The 16,792-nt window shown below is 35.8% G+C and overlaps 1 protein-coding gene across 1 annotated transcript in view; it reads left to right on the forward strand.

Annotated features, from left to right (window-relative positions):
* The window catches only part of LOC140147102 (uncharacterized), a 55,446-nt gene that overhangs the window by 957 nt on the left and 37,697 nt on the right, over positions 1–16,792 (forward strand). The window contains exon 2 of the mRNA XM_072168877.1: positions 815–1,102. Within this exon, the coding sequence (XP_072024978.1) occupies positions 815–1,102 (288 nt within the window). The remainder of the gene's footprint in view (positions 1–814; positions 1,103–16,792) is intronic.

Here is a 16,792-nt window from a genome sequence, read left to right on the forward strand (position 1 = left end):
CTGTTAACAACATTTAAAAAAAATAGAATGCATAATTATATTCATTACAAGTGACACTGTACCGTCGTCTGCGAATTATATTACGGTAGTTAACATTTGAATAGCGAACACGTTAAAGCAACTGTATACATGATGTCCCGCCTAATGATGCTAAAAGGGTTATGGTTATGGTTAGGGTTATGTTTAGGGTTAGGGTTAGGAAAATTATATACGTATTCATTGGTAATATGTTTAGTAATATTAATCAGTAAGTATGATTAACAGACGCCTTTCTGGCATAATGACTCGTAACACAGTGGTATAGTTTCTGGACTATGGATCCATAGGTTGTTGATTCGAACCCTGGTAGAACCCTGTTAGAATTGTGAATTCTAATAAATTTCTTTTCTTTTTGGTAAGTAAGAGGAAAAAATAATGCCAATAAATTTGTGTTATAAAACTGAATACTATGGAATCTAAACTCATATACTTACGTACATGATGTATGCGATGCAAATGTTATCTACGGAATAAAATTCCGCGTCCCGCCTGGCCTAGTGTTTTCACCAGTTCAATATGGAAAAGCTATGTAGCTGACATGTGCTTCCAACAATGATATTAAAAAGCAACATATACAGGAACAAGTCACAAAGGCACCCCCATAAAATAATTTAGATATGGGTTGCAGGTTGTCCGACTTCATCATTTGCTTTTTCCACCATGGTTTGATGACCTTGACATCCACTTCTATTGAATAAGGTTGGATAAGGGTATTTTAATCCCTTTTATATGATAGCCAAAAATTTGCATTAATTAAATTTGTTTTCAATCACAGGTGACACTACCCCACCACGTACTATCTGCGGACAAGATGTACGCTCCCAAGTTCAGTGTGGACAAGCTAACACACGAGTGTGTTTCAACCAATGTACCGCAACAGATAATTCAGGAATATCCCCTAATGTAAGATACAGCCATGACAGCAGTGGATTTATTCAATTCACCCCTCAAGGAACTCAACAGTGTGCAACCTACCCAGCTGGAGTGACAACTGTAACAGCAACAGCCAATGACAATTGTGGCCTTACACACTCTGATACTCTAAGAGTTACAGTCACTGAAGGTAAGAATATATTACAGGACCGCCTAGCTAGTAGGTGCTCTCATGGTGCCAAATTCAATGAACCCATCTTGTTTTTGCCACGAATCGGTACTAAAGAGGTGTTTGGATTTTAAATCAGGCCACTTGGGTACTATGTTGGTGTATTGGTTGTTTTAAACATCTCTAAAGCTATCCAGGAAATATCACCTCATCAGTATGTTTACTAAGACCACAGACCTGACAGACCCAGAGAGTCTGTGCTGAGACTGAAATTCACTTATATTGGGTGCACACATAAACCAGAGGTCAGTGTCTGTGCAAGGAAGGTGCGGGATTGGATATTACCAATCTTCTATTTGAAGGTTACACTGAAATGTCAGTGGAAAAGTTCAATGCATCCATTTAAATGCGTGTCATTTCAAAATAAATTTTGGATGACAGTGTTTATCTGAACATTAATCATAATGTTTGTAGAGATGTATATGAAAATGGTATCAGTTTTTCCTACAATTTCCTTGTATTCAGATTCTGATTTGGAAATTTTACAAGGACTCCGCAAGTTTTGGACACCAACCCCTGACAGTTGCTGAAATTGAAAAATATAATTAATTATTTAAATGGTTAAATTAGTGCTAATTAGCTGATTAAATACTTAACAGTAAGTGCTTTCAATCATAAATAATCATTCCAGACCAGACAAAAACACAATATACTTGAATTGTGAAAATTGATTGTTTTAGAAGCCAACGAGAAAAGGCATGGAAGAGCCTGTAAATGCGCTCGTTACTCTATGAGATGAAATTAAACAAAGTACATAATTATTTAGTTACGTCATTTAATGAAATCAGATTGGTACGAAATAATCATAGATTTTAGCTTTCAACTCAACATAACGGGGAAAATAAATGTATCATCAAACTGTTATGAACTTTTTCCATAGACTTTGTATGGTATCGTGTCCGCCAATCCATGCTTGTCTATTCGCCACCGTACAAGATTAATTGATCATAAAATTAATTAACATCAATGGAAAATTCTGGTTTTGGTGCCAAATTAAAATAAAAGAACTAAGCTTTAAAACAAGACTAATATGAAGGGCGTGTGTTGTTTAATTCATCTTCATTTTGAAAATATCATTATCATTTCATTTTTTTCAAAATAAATGTCACGCGGCCAGCTTTTTGGGTCCAAACTTGTGACACATGGCCATATTCATCACAAGTGACACTGTCCCGCCTAGTGTTTTCCCAAGCTCAACATGGAAAAGCTATGAAGCCGACATATGTGGTTCCAACAATGCTATTAAAAAGCAACATATGAAGGGCTTTGTTGCAAAACCCCTTACATCCACTTTAGCAATTTAGAGAACACATCAAAAAATTACCAAAAAATGGTGGTTCAGGAGCATCGTCTTGTGTGGCTGAATAAATCAATGCGAGTCTTGCAGATTCTGTTGCAGACCTGACATGTGAAGACTGGCGCGTCTGGTTGGGTTTGTTTTTATGTTTCACACTGACTGGCTTTGCGCCTTGCTCGTTTGTCATCAGCAGCTTTCTGGATGAGGTCTTCTCCATTTTCAGGCCAGCTGAGAGTTGTTGCTTCCAAGTTTTTCTGTCGCTAGTGTTAGATTCCTTCCCAGGTGACCCAGTAAGTGTTTTCAGTCACACTTAACAGACACCCGTGAAGCGGGGTGGTGGTCAACCCTTCTTCTGTGTCCTGAAGACAGTTCTCCGTAGTGGAGATCCTTGGGATCGACTCCAAGAGACATCTCAAGTGAAATACCTTTGGGACTTGTTCCTGCATAATAATACAGGAACAAGTCCCAAAGCCTCCCCCCCCCCCCCATATAATAAGCTAATCGAATTTGTAAAGCCAGGTTTATCGATTCAAAAATCAAGCTTTTCGATAAACCTAGGCTTTAAGTTGAGAAATCTGTTTTTCAAAACCTAGCATATCGAATTTGATCAGTCAGGATTTGAAAAAACAGGTTTATCGATATGAAGAGCACATTGTTTTAAAAACCAGGCATCTGCAGTAAGAAGCTTATGAATGATTCCATAAATGCGGCGTAGACATCTCAAGTGAAATACTTGCAGCTTTCGTCCTGTTGAGAGTAGGTCGTCCATGATTAATTACCATAGAGGAACGTGCTGATTATACATGCCTTGTAAACCGCTATCTTTGTTGTATTGGTATGCTACTTGTTCTCCCATACTTTCTTAGTTAACCTGGAGAGAGTAAAGGCCGCCTTGCCTATTCTTTTGTTGAGCTCAGTATCCAGAGAGAAATTGTCTATGGTAGTAGAGCCTAGGTAGGTGAATGGATGAACTACTTCAAGTTGCTGGTCACCGATGTGGACTTATGGTGGAGCTCTAGTGCCCCATAACTTGAATTTTCTACAGACTTATGGTTAGGCTGAAGCGGTCGCAGGCTGTTGCGAAACGATCCATTAGTTTCTGTAGCGCAACTTCAGAATGGGCAGCTATGGCAGCATCATCAGCGAATAGCATGTCTCTAATAGGCACTTCCCTTGTTTTGGTCTTGGCCTTCTGGTTTGCAATGTTTTTGCGATCATGCTTAAAATAACATTGATTAATAGAATTAATAGAAAAGTTTCGGAAACAAACACCCGAAAGTTTCACCAGTTCAATATGGAAAAGCTCATCAGTATTTACTAAGACCACAGACCTGACAGACCCAGAGAGTCTGTGCTGAGACTGTAATTCACTTATATTGGGTGCACACATAAAAAGGAGGGGAGTGTCTGTGCAAGGAAGGTGCGGGATTGGATATTAACTGTTATAATGAATATGTGCCGAGATTTGACACATGGTTAATGATTCCACACACAAAGCAAAGTACCAGCGTTCTATGCATGTATCAATGCCAAATTACAAAACACGAACTTGATTCGTGGCGTTCTCAGTTTTTAAAAACTGTTCTTGTTTAAATTGAAATTGAAAACTGTATACATTATTTACAAAAGCAGGTCTTCATTTGACTTCACTTTATAATAAAATGTAATCCATAAAAAATAAAATGTAACCCATAAAACATTAAAATGTAACCCATGTACAGCTGCTTATACAATAACTGTTAACAACATTAAAAAAACAACTAGAATGCATATTCATTACAAGTGACACTCTACCGCCGCCTACGGAATAAAATGACGCGTCCCGCGTAGTGTTTTCTCAAGTTTAATATGGAAAAGCAATATAGCTAACATATGTGTTGCCAACAATGCTATTAAAAAGCAACATATACAGGAACAAGTCCCAAAGGCACCCCCATAATATAATTTTGAGATGGGTTGTCCGACTTCATTATTTGCTATATCCACCATGGTTTAATGTCCTTGACATCCACTTCTATATGAGAGCCAAAAATGTGCATTAATTTATTAAATTTGTTTTCAACACAGGTTTGGGCGGGTTGATGCATTTATATTTGGTTCTGCTTCCAACATTTTTAGTGATAATTTGTTATATAAAAAAAATCACGTGTTTTGTTTCTTCTCGTGTATGAAATAGATTAATAAACTTGTATTACTTATTGGGAGAGAAAATAGACAAAATAATGCACTTGCGCTGATGTGGACCAAATAACTGAGGTTGCGCGATTGTCCGAACCAAAAATCATTCTATTTTCATTTGTAGCTGTTAATAATTCAGCTTAATACCAGCTGTATCCCTAGCATACAGGAGCAAGGAGCAATTAGTAGTTACTTGTATTCGTATTAAAATCTTCGATCTTGGTTGTCATATTTATACAAAAATATAGCAGGGGTAGATTTTATTCTGTTTTTATAGTGCGTTAGGGCATTTCGGGAATTTTTCCGCCATAGGATTAATAGAAAAGTTTCGGAAACAAACACCCGACAGTTGTTGAAATTGAAAGTTGTATACATTATTTACAAAAGCAGGTCTTCATTTGACTTCACTTTTTCAACATTAAAATGTAACCCATGCAAATAGCTTGTCGATCAGTGATGGAGTGTTAATAATTCAGCTTAATACCAGCTGTATCCCTAGCATACAGGAGCAAGGAGCAATTAGTAGTTACTTGTATTCGTATTAAAATCTTCGATCTTGGTTGTCATATTTATACAAAAATAATCTAGGTGTAGATTTTTTTCTGTTTTTATAGTGCGTTAGGGCATTTCGGGAATTTTTCGGTGTAACCCTGATTTACACTTAAAGCCATATTATAACATTTTCATACAAAATAGATTAGCATTTCTTTGCCATAAAATGTTAGTTTTACTGTCAGATATATCCCTTTTATTTTTGAGCCGAACAACTACGGCAAAGCAAAGAAAATTGGAATTTACTACCAGCGCATATGTCGCCAATACGTACCACTCCTTCGGTCATGTTATGGTACGACCCTTTGTTGTGTAGATCACCGTCCCGCACGCCGTGTACGTACTGTGTGTTATGAACATCGTGTATGCGTTCGACTAATAATTCCATCGTCATAATAAAACGCCGGTTCCATCGTTTTATTCAAAATCTCGGATTTTGACAAAACTACAGCACATAGAGTCTTGATTTTTGGCAGGGTATATTGGTTTAATAAAGTACAATATAATCGTGTAAAAAATGAATTAAAAAAAAATCAGTGAGGGCGTCCTCCTCAGCAAATGTTATAATATGGCTTTAATTTGTAGGTGTAATTTGTCTTGGGTCCAATCTCTACCATTGAAAGTTAGCTATAGCTTTATAAATATAATGATTGTTTGTACTAGATTTGGGTTTTTGCGTCTCATATTTGTGAGAAACAATGGTTAATTGCAACATTTGAAAAACCACAAACCAATACATTTTATCAAGTTGGCAATAGGAATATGCCTCATTTTGCATATGCATAACTTTTTGTGCTGATCTTCAAGATGTGGCTATTTTCAGAAAAATAGATGAGGTTGTTTAGTCTACTTTAGACAGATATGAAATGTGCTGGATATGTTTTTTGTTCATGGATGTCGTTTGCTGTAAAAGTTAATATCCTACCCTGTATTGTTTTGTGGATATCAATTATTAAAACTATTAATGAAATAACTGATGTATAAAACATCAATTTTGTTTTTTCAATGGGAAAATACAATACATGCATAGTATTGAACAATGCACCCTACTTGACCTGGTAAATAAATAGATAGATATGAATAAATAAATAATTTTATGGCAATGGTATTATTGTTCTTATTCCTCTAAAAATTAGCGGACCCAAATATGGGCTTAGGTTATTGCACACTGATTGAAAATTCATGATGCAGAATCTTTTTCAGGCGCATGGCCATGTTATTTTTCGTAGCCCATTGCCAATGAGGCATAAATGGATGGCTTCAATGATTAAAAAAAGCGAAGATTTAATTGTACAAATATAACTTCTCTTGTACAAATATAACTTCTCTTAGAAGTGGTTGTCAAATTCAACATCCCTGACCAATAGGATACAGCAGCGAGGCACAGTGATTAAGATCAGTGTCTTTGGTGCGAGATGTCCGGGGTTCAATTCCCCGCACGACCAAACAGATCCGCTCTCCCCGTGGCTCATCTGGTAAAGGCGAGACAGATGACCCATAATAAAAGACTTTCATGAAAGTTCATCTGTGTTGGTATAAATCATGATTTTGATTTAACTTTTGATCCAAACACAAGGAATTAATTCCTACCTCGGAATTTTCAGATGGTACTCCATCTTTCATCAGCGAGTGAGTGACTGTATCAGGTCGTGATCTTTTTAATCACGCATTACGCATTACCCGCCAATCGTTCCCCAGTAGAAACACGCAGATTGTCTGCGCCATACGTTTTAGTAACACACTATTCAACCTCGCTTCTAGTTTGTGCGTTTATGACGTCATCTATTTCCTCCGTCATGGGCAATGAGTTTTTAATTATTTAGCCGTCACTAAATCAAATCTTTATGTAATTGTGGGTCTCGGAAGAATATCCTTAGTATGTAAAATAGATACAGGGTGCTTCAGCAATTTGGGTTCTTCGCTTACCTGCAAAGATAAATATCCACATTGAAACTCAGAAACGCGAAGTACGGGGTTTTACTAATAGTATCCAAAGCATACTGATTCAAAAAAACACCTAATTGTTTCAAACGTTTAAAATATTAATTATAAAATGTGTATAAAAAGTGGCGTATGGTCGATACGCCACTATGGAAAAACACAAAATGTCATGCTATGCACCACATGTAATTAATTAATTAATTACTAATTAATTAGCTAATTTTGACTGATGAGACTTAGAAAAATGAACATTATTAAAACATATGTGCTAATTTTCAAAAAATTACCAAAAATCACTATACGGTATACGCCACTATGGAATGCAGCCGAATTATTGAAAATATTAATGAAATAACTGATGAATAAAACATAAATTTTGTCTTTCTAATGGGAAAATCCGATAACGTACCCTATTTGACCTGATAAATAAATAGATAGGAAAATAGATAAATAATTTTATTATTTGTTAATCAATTATTGAAAATATAATTAATAAAATAGATGATTTATAAACAACCGATCTTGTCTTTTTAACAAGGAAAATCGGATGATAAATAAAATGTGTAGCTCAGCAAGCAAACCATTTATGCATCATTCGCTAAAGGTTAGAAAAGGTTGCCAGAAAACGTTTAAATATCGTGTTATATAAAGGACATATAAAGGGTATAAAATGTTTCCATAACATTCAAAAGCATTTGTGTGTTAACAAAATATTTGGCAAAAACGTGTTTGCAAAAAAAATACTTACAATAACATTTTGAGAACAAAAATATCGTTTCCATGACCTTTATATAACCCGTTATAAAAAAAAATTTATAACGTTTTAAAATTTTTTTTTTATGATATGGGCATAATTTATAGTATTGAACTATATACCATTTGACCTGGTAAATATGAAATATGATCTTCATAGACAGTTTATATCCTTATTCAATATTTGCGGAGTTTTATAAGCTTTATTGAGTACAAACTACATGATGGTATTAACAAATCATTTTTTTATCTGTGTTTTCATCGTTACCATGGTTACAGTTGATAATTTCCCACCAACAATCACCTGTCCAGCAAATATTCCCCGAGAACTCAATTGCGGTGTCACCAGCACAGTGGTTCAGTTCACAGCCACCGCTCAAGATAATTGTGGTGCAGCAACTGTAACATATAGCTCTTCGGGATCTACCGTGTTCCAACCACAGTCTCAACGCTCAGCAAGCATGAATGTTGGTACATCTACTGTCATTGCAGTTGCCACTGACTCCAGCCAAAGAACGGCCACCTGTCAATTTACAGTAACGGTCACTCAAAGTAAGCACTCTTTTAGTTATTTTGGCTCGACTTATAATTAAAGACAGAGATAAAGAGAATTTATTGCGTCTGACGTCATCTGTCAATCAAATTCGAGCACGGTTTGTTTACAAGTGTCGTGATGATGACTTGCTGAACGCGGATTTATAACCGGGCGCCTTATTGTTAATTTTGCACCTTTCGACATGCAAACCATCTCAAAAGTTAGGTCTTTATAGTAGGAAACTTTCTTTGGCGAAGGCACCATGTCAACAATGCCTAGAAAAGCTGCTTTTTGCCTTGTAAAAGTACGTACTTTTTCGCCATTTGCTGCTATTCCTTTTCTCCGATCAGCACCAGATAGATCGGTCTTCCTTTACGCGCTGATTAACCTGTGTAAACCAATCAAGGATCGTAATTGACAGTGACATCAAACACGATCAATTGCTTTTATCTCTGTCTTTAATTATAGCAGCTGTACATAAACATTAGCGATTACCATGACTCGCTCCAAATAGATATGGAACGTATAATAATATTTCTTTGATCAAATTACATTGTTTCTCCTCTTTAATAGCTGACAGAGACCCACCATCTATACAATGCCCAGCCAATCAACAAACGACCATCTGTACTGGACAAGGAAATTCAAGATACACTTTTACTACGGCTCAGGCGACAGATAACTGTTAACAACATTAAAAAAACAACTAGAATGCATATTCATTACAAGTGACACTCTACCGCCGCCTACGGAATAAAATGACGCGTCCCGCGTAGTGTTTTCTCAAGTTTAATATGGAAAAGCAATATAGCTAACATATGTGTTGCCAACAATGCTATTAAAAAGCAACATATACAGGAACAAGTCCCAAAGGCACCCCCATAATATAATTTTGAGATGGGTTGTCCGACTTCATTATTTGCTATATCCACCATGGTTTAATGTCCTTGACATCCACTTCTATATGAGAGCCAAAAATTTGCATTAATTTATTAAATTTGTTTTCAACCACAGGTTTGGGCGGGTTGATGCATTTATATTTGGTTCTGCTTTCCAACATTTTAGTGATAATTTGTTATATAAAAAAGTAAAAATCACGTGTTTTGTTTCTTCTCGTGTATGAAATAGATTAATAAACTTGTATTACTTATTGGGAGAGAAAATAGACAAAATAATGCACTTGCGCTGATGTGGACCAAATAACTGAGGTTGCGCGATTGTCCGAACCAAAAATCATTCTATTTTCATTTGTAGCGAATCGCGTGTCGATCAGTGATGGAGTGTTAATAATTCAGCTTAATACCAGCTGTATCCCTAGCATACAGGAGCAAGGAGCAATTAGTATTACTTGTATTCGTATTAAAATCTTCGATCTTGGTTGTCATATTTATACAAAAATATAGCAGGGGTAGATTTTATTCTGTTTTTATAGTGCGTTAGGGCATTTCGGGAATTTTTCCGCCATAGAATTAATAGAAAAGTTTCGGAAACAAACACCCGACAGTTGTTGAAATTGAAAGTTGTATACATTATTTACAAAAGCAGGTCTTCATTTGACTTCACTTTTTCAATATTAAAATGTAACCCATGCAAATAGCTTGTCGATCAGTGATGGAGTGTTAATAATTCAGCTTAATACCAGCTGTATCCCTAGCATACAGGAGCAAGGAGCAATTAGTAGTTACTTGTATTCGTATTAAAATCTTCGATCTTGGTTGTCATATTTATACAAAAATAATCTAGGTGTAGATTTTTTTCTGTTTTTATAGTGCGTTAGGGCATTTCGGGAATTTTTCGGTGTAACCCTGATTTACACTTAAAGCCATATTATAACATTTTCATACAAAATAGATTAGCATTTCTTTGCCATAAAATGTTAGTTTTTACTGTCAGATATATCCCTTTTATTTTTGAGCCGAACAACTACGGCAAAGCAAAGAAAATTGGAATTTACTACCAGCGCATATGTCGCCAATACGTACCACTCCTTCGGTCATGTTATGGTACGACCCTTTGTTGTGTAGATCACCGTCCCGCACGCCGTGTACGTACTGTGTGTTATGAACATCGTGTATGCGTTCGACTAATAATTCCATCGTCATAATAAAACGCCGGTTCCATCGTTTTATTCAAAATCTCGGATTTTGACAAAACTACAGCACATAGAGTCTTGATTTTTGGCAGGGTATATTGGTTTAATAAAGTACAATATAATAGTGAAAAAAATGAATTAAAAAAAATCAGTGAGGGCGTCCTCCTCAGCAAATGTTATAATATGGCTTTAATTTGTAGGTGTAATTTGTCTTGGGTCCAATCTCTACCATTGAAAGTTAGCTATAGCTTTATAAATATAATGATTGTTTGTACTAGATTTGGGTTTTTGCGTCTCATATTTGTGAGAAACAATGGTTAATTGCAACATTTGAAAACCACAAACCAATACATTTGATCAAGTTGGCAATAGGAATATGCCTCATTTTGCATATGCATAACTTTTTGTGCTGATCTTCAAGATGTGGCTATTTTCAGAAAAATAGATGAGGTTGTTTAGTCTACTTTAGACAGATATGAAATGTGCTGGATATGTTTTTTGTTCATGGATGTCGTTTGCTGTAAAAGTTAATATCCTACCCTGTATTGTTTTGTGGATATCAATTATTAAAACTATTAATGAAATAACTGATGTATAAAACATCAATTTTGTTTTTTCAATGGGAAAATACAATACATGCATAGTATTGAACAATGTACCCTACTTGAGCTGGTAAATAAATAGATAGATATGAATAAATAAATAATTTTATGGCAATGGTATTATTGTTCTTATTCCTCTAAAAATTAGCGGACCCAAATATGGGCTTAGGTTATTGCACACTGATTGAAAATTCATGATGCAGAATCTTTTTCAGGCGCATGGCCATGTTATTTTTCGTAGCCCATTGCCAATGAGGCATAAATGGATGGCTTCAATGATTAAAAAAAAGCGAAGATTTAATTGTACAAATATAACTTCTCTTGTACAAATATAACTTCTCTTAGAAGTGGTTGTCAAATTCAACATCCCTGACCAATAGGATACAGCAGCGAGGCACAGTGATTAAGATCAGTGTCTTTGGTGCGAGATGTCCGGGGTTCAATTCCCCGCACGACCAAACAGATCCGCTCTCCCCGTGGCTCATCTGGTAAAGGCGAGACAGATGACCCATAATAAAAGACTTTCATGAAAGTTCATCTGTGTTGGTATAAATCATGATTTTGATTTAACTTTTGATCCAAACACAAGGAATTAATTCCTACCTCGGAATTTTCAGATGGTACTCCATCTTTCATCAGCGAGTGAGTGACTGTATCAGGTCGTGATCTTTTTAATCACGCATTACGCATTACCCGCCAATCGTTCCCCAGTAGAAACACGCAGATTGTCTGCGCCATACGTTTTAGTAACACACTATTCAACCTCGCTTCTAGTTTGTGCGTTTATGACGTCATCTATTTCCTCCGTCATGGGCAATGAGTTTTTAATTATTTAGCCGTCACTAAATCAAATCTTTATGTAATTGTGGGTCTCGGAAGAATATCTTTAGTATGTAAAATAGATACAGGGTGCTTCAGCAATTTGGGTTCTTCGCTTACCTGCAAAGATAAATATCCACATTGAAACTCAGAAACGCGAAGTACGGGGTTTTACTAATAGTATCCAAAGCATACTGATTCAAAAAAACACCTAATTGTTTCAAACGTTTCAAATATTAATTATAAAATGTGTATAAAAAGTGGCGTATGGTCGATACGCCACTATGGAAAACACAAAATTTCATGCTATGCACCACATGTAATTAATTAATTAATTACTAATTAATTAGCTAATTTTGACTGATGAGACTTAGAAAAATGAACATTATTAAAACATATGTGCTAATTTTCAAAAAATTACCAAAAATCACTATACGGTATACGCCACTATGGAATGCAGCCGAATTATTGAAAATATTAATGAAATAACTGATGAATAAAACATCAATTTTGTCTTTCTAATGGGAAAATCCGATAACGTACCCTATTTGACCTGATAAATAAATAGATAGGAAAATAGATAAATAATTTTATTATTTGTTAATCAATTATTGAAAATATAATTAATAAAATAGATGATTTATAAACAACCGATCTTGTCTTTTTAACAAGGAAAATCGGATGATAAATAAAATGTGTAGCTCAGCAAGCAAACCATTTATGCATCATTCGCTAAAGGTTAGAAAAGGTTGCCAGAAAACGTTTAAATATCGTGTTATATAAAGGACATATAAAGGGTATAAAATGTTTCCATAACATTCAAAAGCATTTGTGTGTTAACAAAATATTTGGCAAAAACGTGTTTGCCAAAAATATTTACAATAACATTTTGAGATCAAAAATATCGTTTCCATGACCTTTATATAACCCGTTATAAAAAATGTTTATAACGTTTTAAAAACATTTTTTTATGATATGGGCATATTTTATAGTATTGAACTATGTACCCTATTTGACCTGGTAAATATGAAATATGATCTTCATAGACAGTTTATATCCTTATTCAATATTTGCGGAGTTTTATAGCCAAGCTTTATTGAGTACAAACTACATGATGGTATTAACAAATCATTTTTTTATCTGTGTTTTCATCGTTACCATGGTTACAGTTGATAATTTCCCACCAACAATCACCTGTCCAGCAAATATTGCCCGAGAACTCAATTGCGGTGTCACCAGCACAGTGGTTCAGTTCACAGCCACCGCTCAAGATAATTGTGGTGCAGCAACTGTAACATATAGCTCTTCGGGATCTACCGTGTTCCAACCACAGTCTCAACGCTCAGCAAGCATGAATGTTGGTACATCTACTGTCATTGCAGTTGCCACTGACTCCAGCCAAAGAACGGCCACCTGTCAATTTACAGTAACGGTCACTCAAAGTAAGCACTCTTTTAGTTATTTTGGCTCGACTTATAATTAAAGACAGAGATAAAGAGAATTTATTGCGTCTGACGTCATCTGTCAATCAAATTCGAGCACGGTTTGTTTACAAGTGTCGTGATGATGACTTGCTGAACGCGGATTTATAACCGGGCGCCTTATTGTTAATTTTGCACCTTCCGACATGCAAACCATGTCAAAAGTTAGGTCTTTATAGTAGGAAACTTTCTTTGGCGAAGGCACCATGTCAACAATGCCTAGAAAAGCTGCTTTTTGCCTTGTAAAAGTACGTACTTTTTCGCCATTTGCTGCTATTCCTTTTCTCCGATCAGCAGCAGATAGATCGGTCTTCCTTGTACGCGCTGATTAACCTGTGTAAACCAATCAAGGATCGTAATTGACAGTGACATCAAACACGATCAATTGCTTTTATCTCTGTCTTTAATTATAGCAGCTGTACATAAACATTAGCGATTACCATGACTCGCTCCAAATAGATATGGAACGTATAATAATATTTCTTTGATCAAATTACATTGTTTCTCCTCTTTAATAGCTGACAGAGACCCACCATCTATACAATGCCCAGCCAATCAACAAACGACCATCTGTACTGGACAAGGAAATTCAAGATACACTTTTACTACGGCTCAGGCGACAGATAACTGTTAACAACATTAAAAAAACAACTAGAATGCATATTCATTACAAGTGACACTCTACCGCCGCCTACGGAATAAAATGACGCGTCCCGCGTAGTGTTTTCTCAAGTTTAATATGGAAAAGCAATATAGCTAACATATGTGTTGCCAACAATGCTATTAAAAAGCAACATATACAGGAACAAGTCCCAAAGGCACCCCCATAATATAATTTTGAGATGGGTTGTCCGACTTCATTATTTGCTATATCCACCATGGTTTAATGTCCTTGACATCCACTTCTATATGAGAGCCAAAAATTTGCATTAATTTATTAAATTTGTTTTCAACTACAGGTTTGGGCGGGTTGATGCATTTATATTTGGTTCTGCTTTCCAACATTTTTAGTGATAATTTGTTATATAAAAAAAGTAAAAATCACGTGTTTTGTTTCTTCTCGTGTATGAAATAGATTAATAAACTTGTATTACTTATTGGGAGAGAAAATAGACAAAATAATGCACTTGCGCTGATGTGGACCAAATAACTGAGGTTGCGCGATTGTCCGAACCAAAAATCATTCTATTTTCATTTGTAGCGAATCGCGTGTCGATCAGTGATGGAGTGTTAATAATTCAGCTTAATACCAGCTGTATCCCTAGCATACAGGAGCAAGGAGCAATTAGTAGTTACTTGTATTCGTATTAAAATCTTCGATCTTGGTTGTCATATTTATACAAAAATAATCTAGGTGTAGATTTTTTTCTGTTTTTATAGTGCGTTAGGGCATTTCGGGAATTTTTCGGTGTAACCCTGATTTACACTTAAAGCCATATTATAACATTTTCATACAACATAGATTAGCATTTCTTTGCCATAAAATGTTAGTTTTTACTGTCAGATACATCCCCTTTTATTTTTGAGCCGAACAACTACGGCAAAGCAAAGAAAATTGGAATTTACTACCAGCGCATATGTCGCCAATACGTACCACTCCTTCGGTCATGTTATGGTACGACCCTTTGTTGTGTAGATCTCGGTCCCGCACGCCGTGTACGTACTGTGTGTTATGAACATCGTGTATGCGTTCGACTAATAATTCCATCGTCATAATAAAACGCCGGTTCCATCGTTTTATTCAAAATCTCGGATTTTGACAAAACTACAGCACATAGAGTCTTGATTTTTGGCAGGGTATATTGGTTTAATAAAGTACAATATAATCGTGTAAAAAATAAATTAAAAAAAATCAGTGAGGGCGTCCTCCTCAGCAAATGTTATAATATGGCTTTAATTTGTAGGTGTAATTTGTCTTGGGTCCAATCTCTACCATTGAAAGTTAGCTATAGCTTTATAAATATAATGATTGTTTGTACTAGATTTGGGTTTTGCGTCTCATATTTGTGAGAAACAATGGTTAATTGCAACATTTGAAAAACCACAAACCAATACATTTTATCAAGTTGGCAATAGGAATATGCCTCATTTTGCATATGCATAACTTTTTGTGCTGATCTTCAAGATGTGGCTATTTTCAGAAAAATAGATGAGGTTGTTTAGTCTACTTTAGACAGATATGAAATGTGCTGGATATGTTTTTTGTTCATGGATGTCGTTTGCTGTAAAAGTTAATATCCTACCCTGTATTGTTTTGTGGATATCAATTATTAAAACTATTAATGAAATAACTGATGTATAAAACATCAATTTTGTTTTTTCAATGGGAAAATACAATACATGCATAGTATTGAACAATGTACCCTACTTGACCTGGTAAATAAATAGATAGATATGAATAAATAAATAATTTTATGGCAATGGTATTATTGTTCTTATTCCTCTAAAATTAGCGGACCCAAATATGGGCTTAGGTTATTGCACACTGATTGAAAATTCATGATGCAGAATCTTTTTCAGGCGCATGGCCTGGAAAGAAATGACAGAAACACCAGTTGTCAATATATATTATCGTAACATGATTGTATCAGTAATGTAAAATATCTCTCCATGTCGATTATCAAAATAATTATATTTCATTACAGGTGATACCACCCCGCCGACCATTTTCTGTCCAGATGTTACATCTCAAGCACCGTGTGGACAAGGAAGCACACGAGTATGTTTCACACCATGCACAGCGACAGACATTTCAGGAACTCCTACTGTAATGTACGAGTCTCAGAGTGGATTTATTCAAATAATCCCTCAAGGAAATCAAGTGTGTGGGACCTTTCCAACTGGAGTGACAACGGTAACAGGCACAGCCAGGGACAATTGTGGTCTCTCAACGACTTATACTTTCACAGTAACGGTTAACGAAGGTAACATAAAACGTTGTTATTCGTAGCCCATTGCCAATGAGGTATAAATGGACGGCTTCTATGATTAAAAAAGCGAAGATTCAATTGTATAAATATAACCTCTCTTGGAAGTGGTTGTCAAATTCAACATCCCTGACCAATAGGATACAGCAGCGAGGCACAATGGTTAAGGTCAGTGTCTTTGGTGCGAGATGTCCGGGGTTCAATTACCCGCACGACCAAAAAAATCCACTCTCCCCGTGGCTCATCTGGTAAAGGCGAGACAGATGACCCATAATAAAAGACTTTGTTACAGTCGGTTACGATTAGAGTAACAAGCACGATTGTTGGCTTCGCTTGCATGTCCTGTAAAAATGCCTGACCAGCTATCTACGGCGACCCCCTTCACCAGATCACTTGTGCCTCGCCGAGGTTTCGGCAGCGTTATCTCCTAGATTTCAGCTGAAAATACCTCAATATGCTTCACATAAAAATAGC

Source organism: Amphiura filiformis, chromosome 3 (genome assembly GCF_039555335.1).
Source record: "Amphiura filiformis chromosome 3, Afil_fr2py, whole genome shotgun sequence".
NCBI lineage: Eukaryota > Metazoa > Echinodermata > Ophiuroidea > Amphilepidida > Amphiuridae > Amphiura > Amphiura filiformis.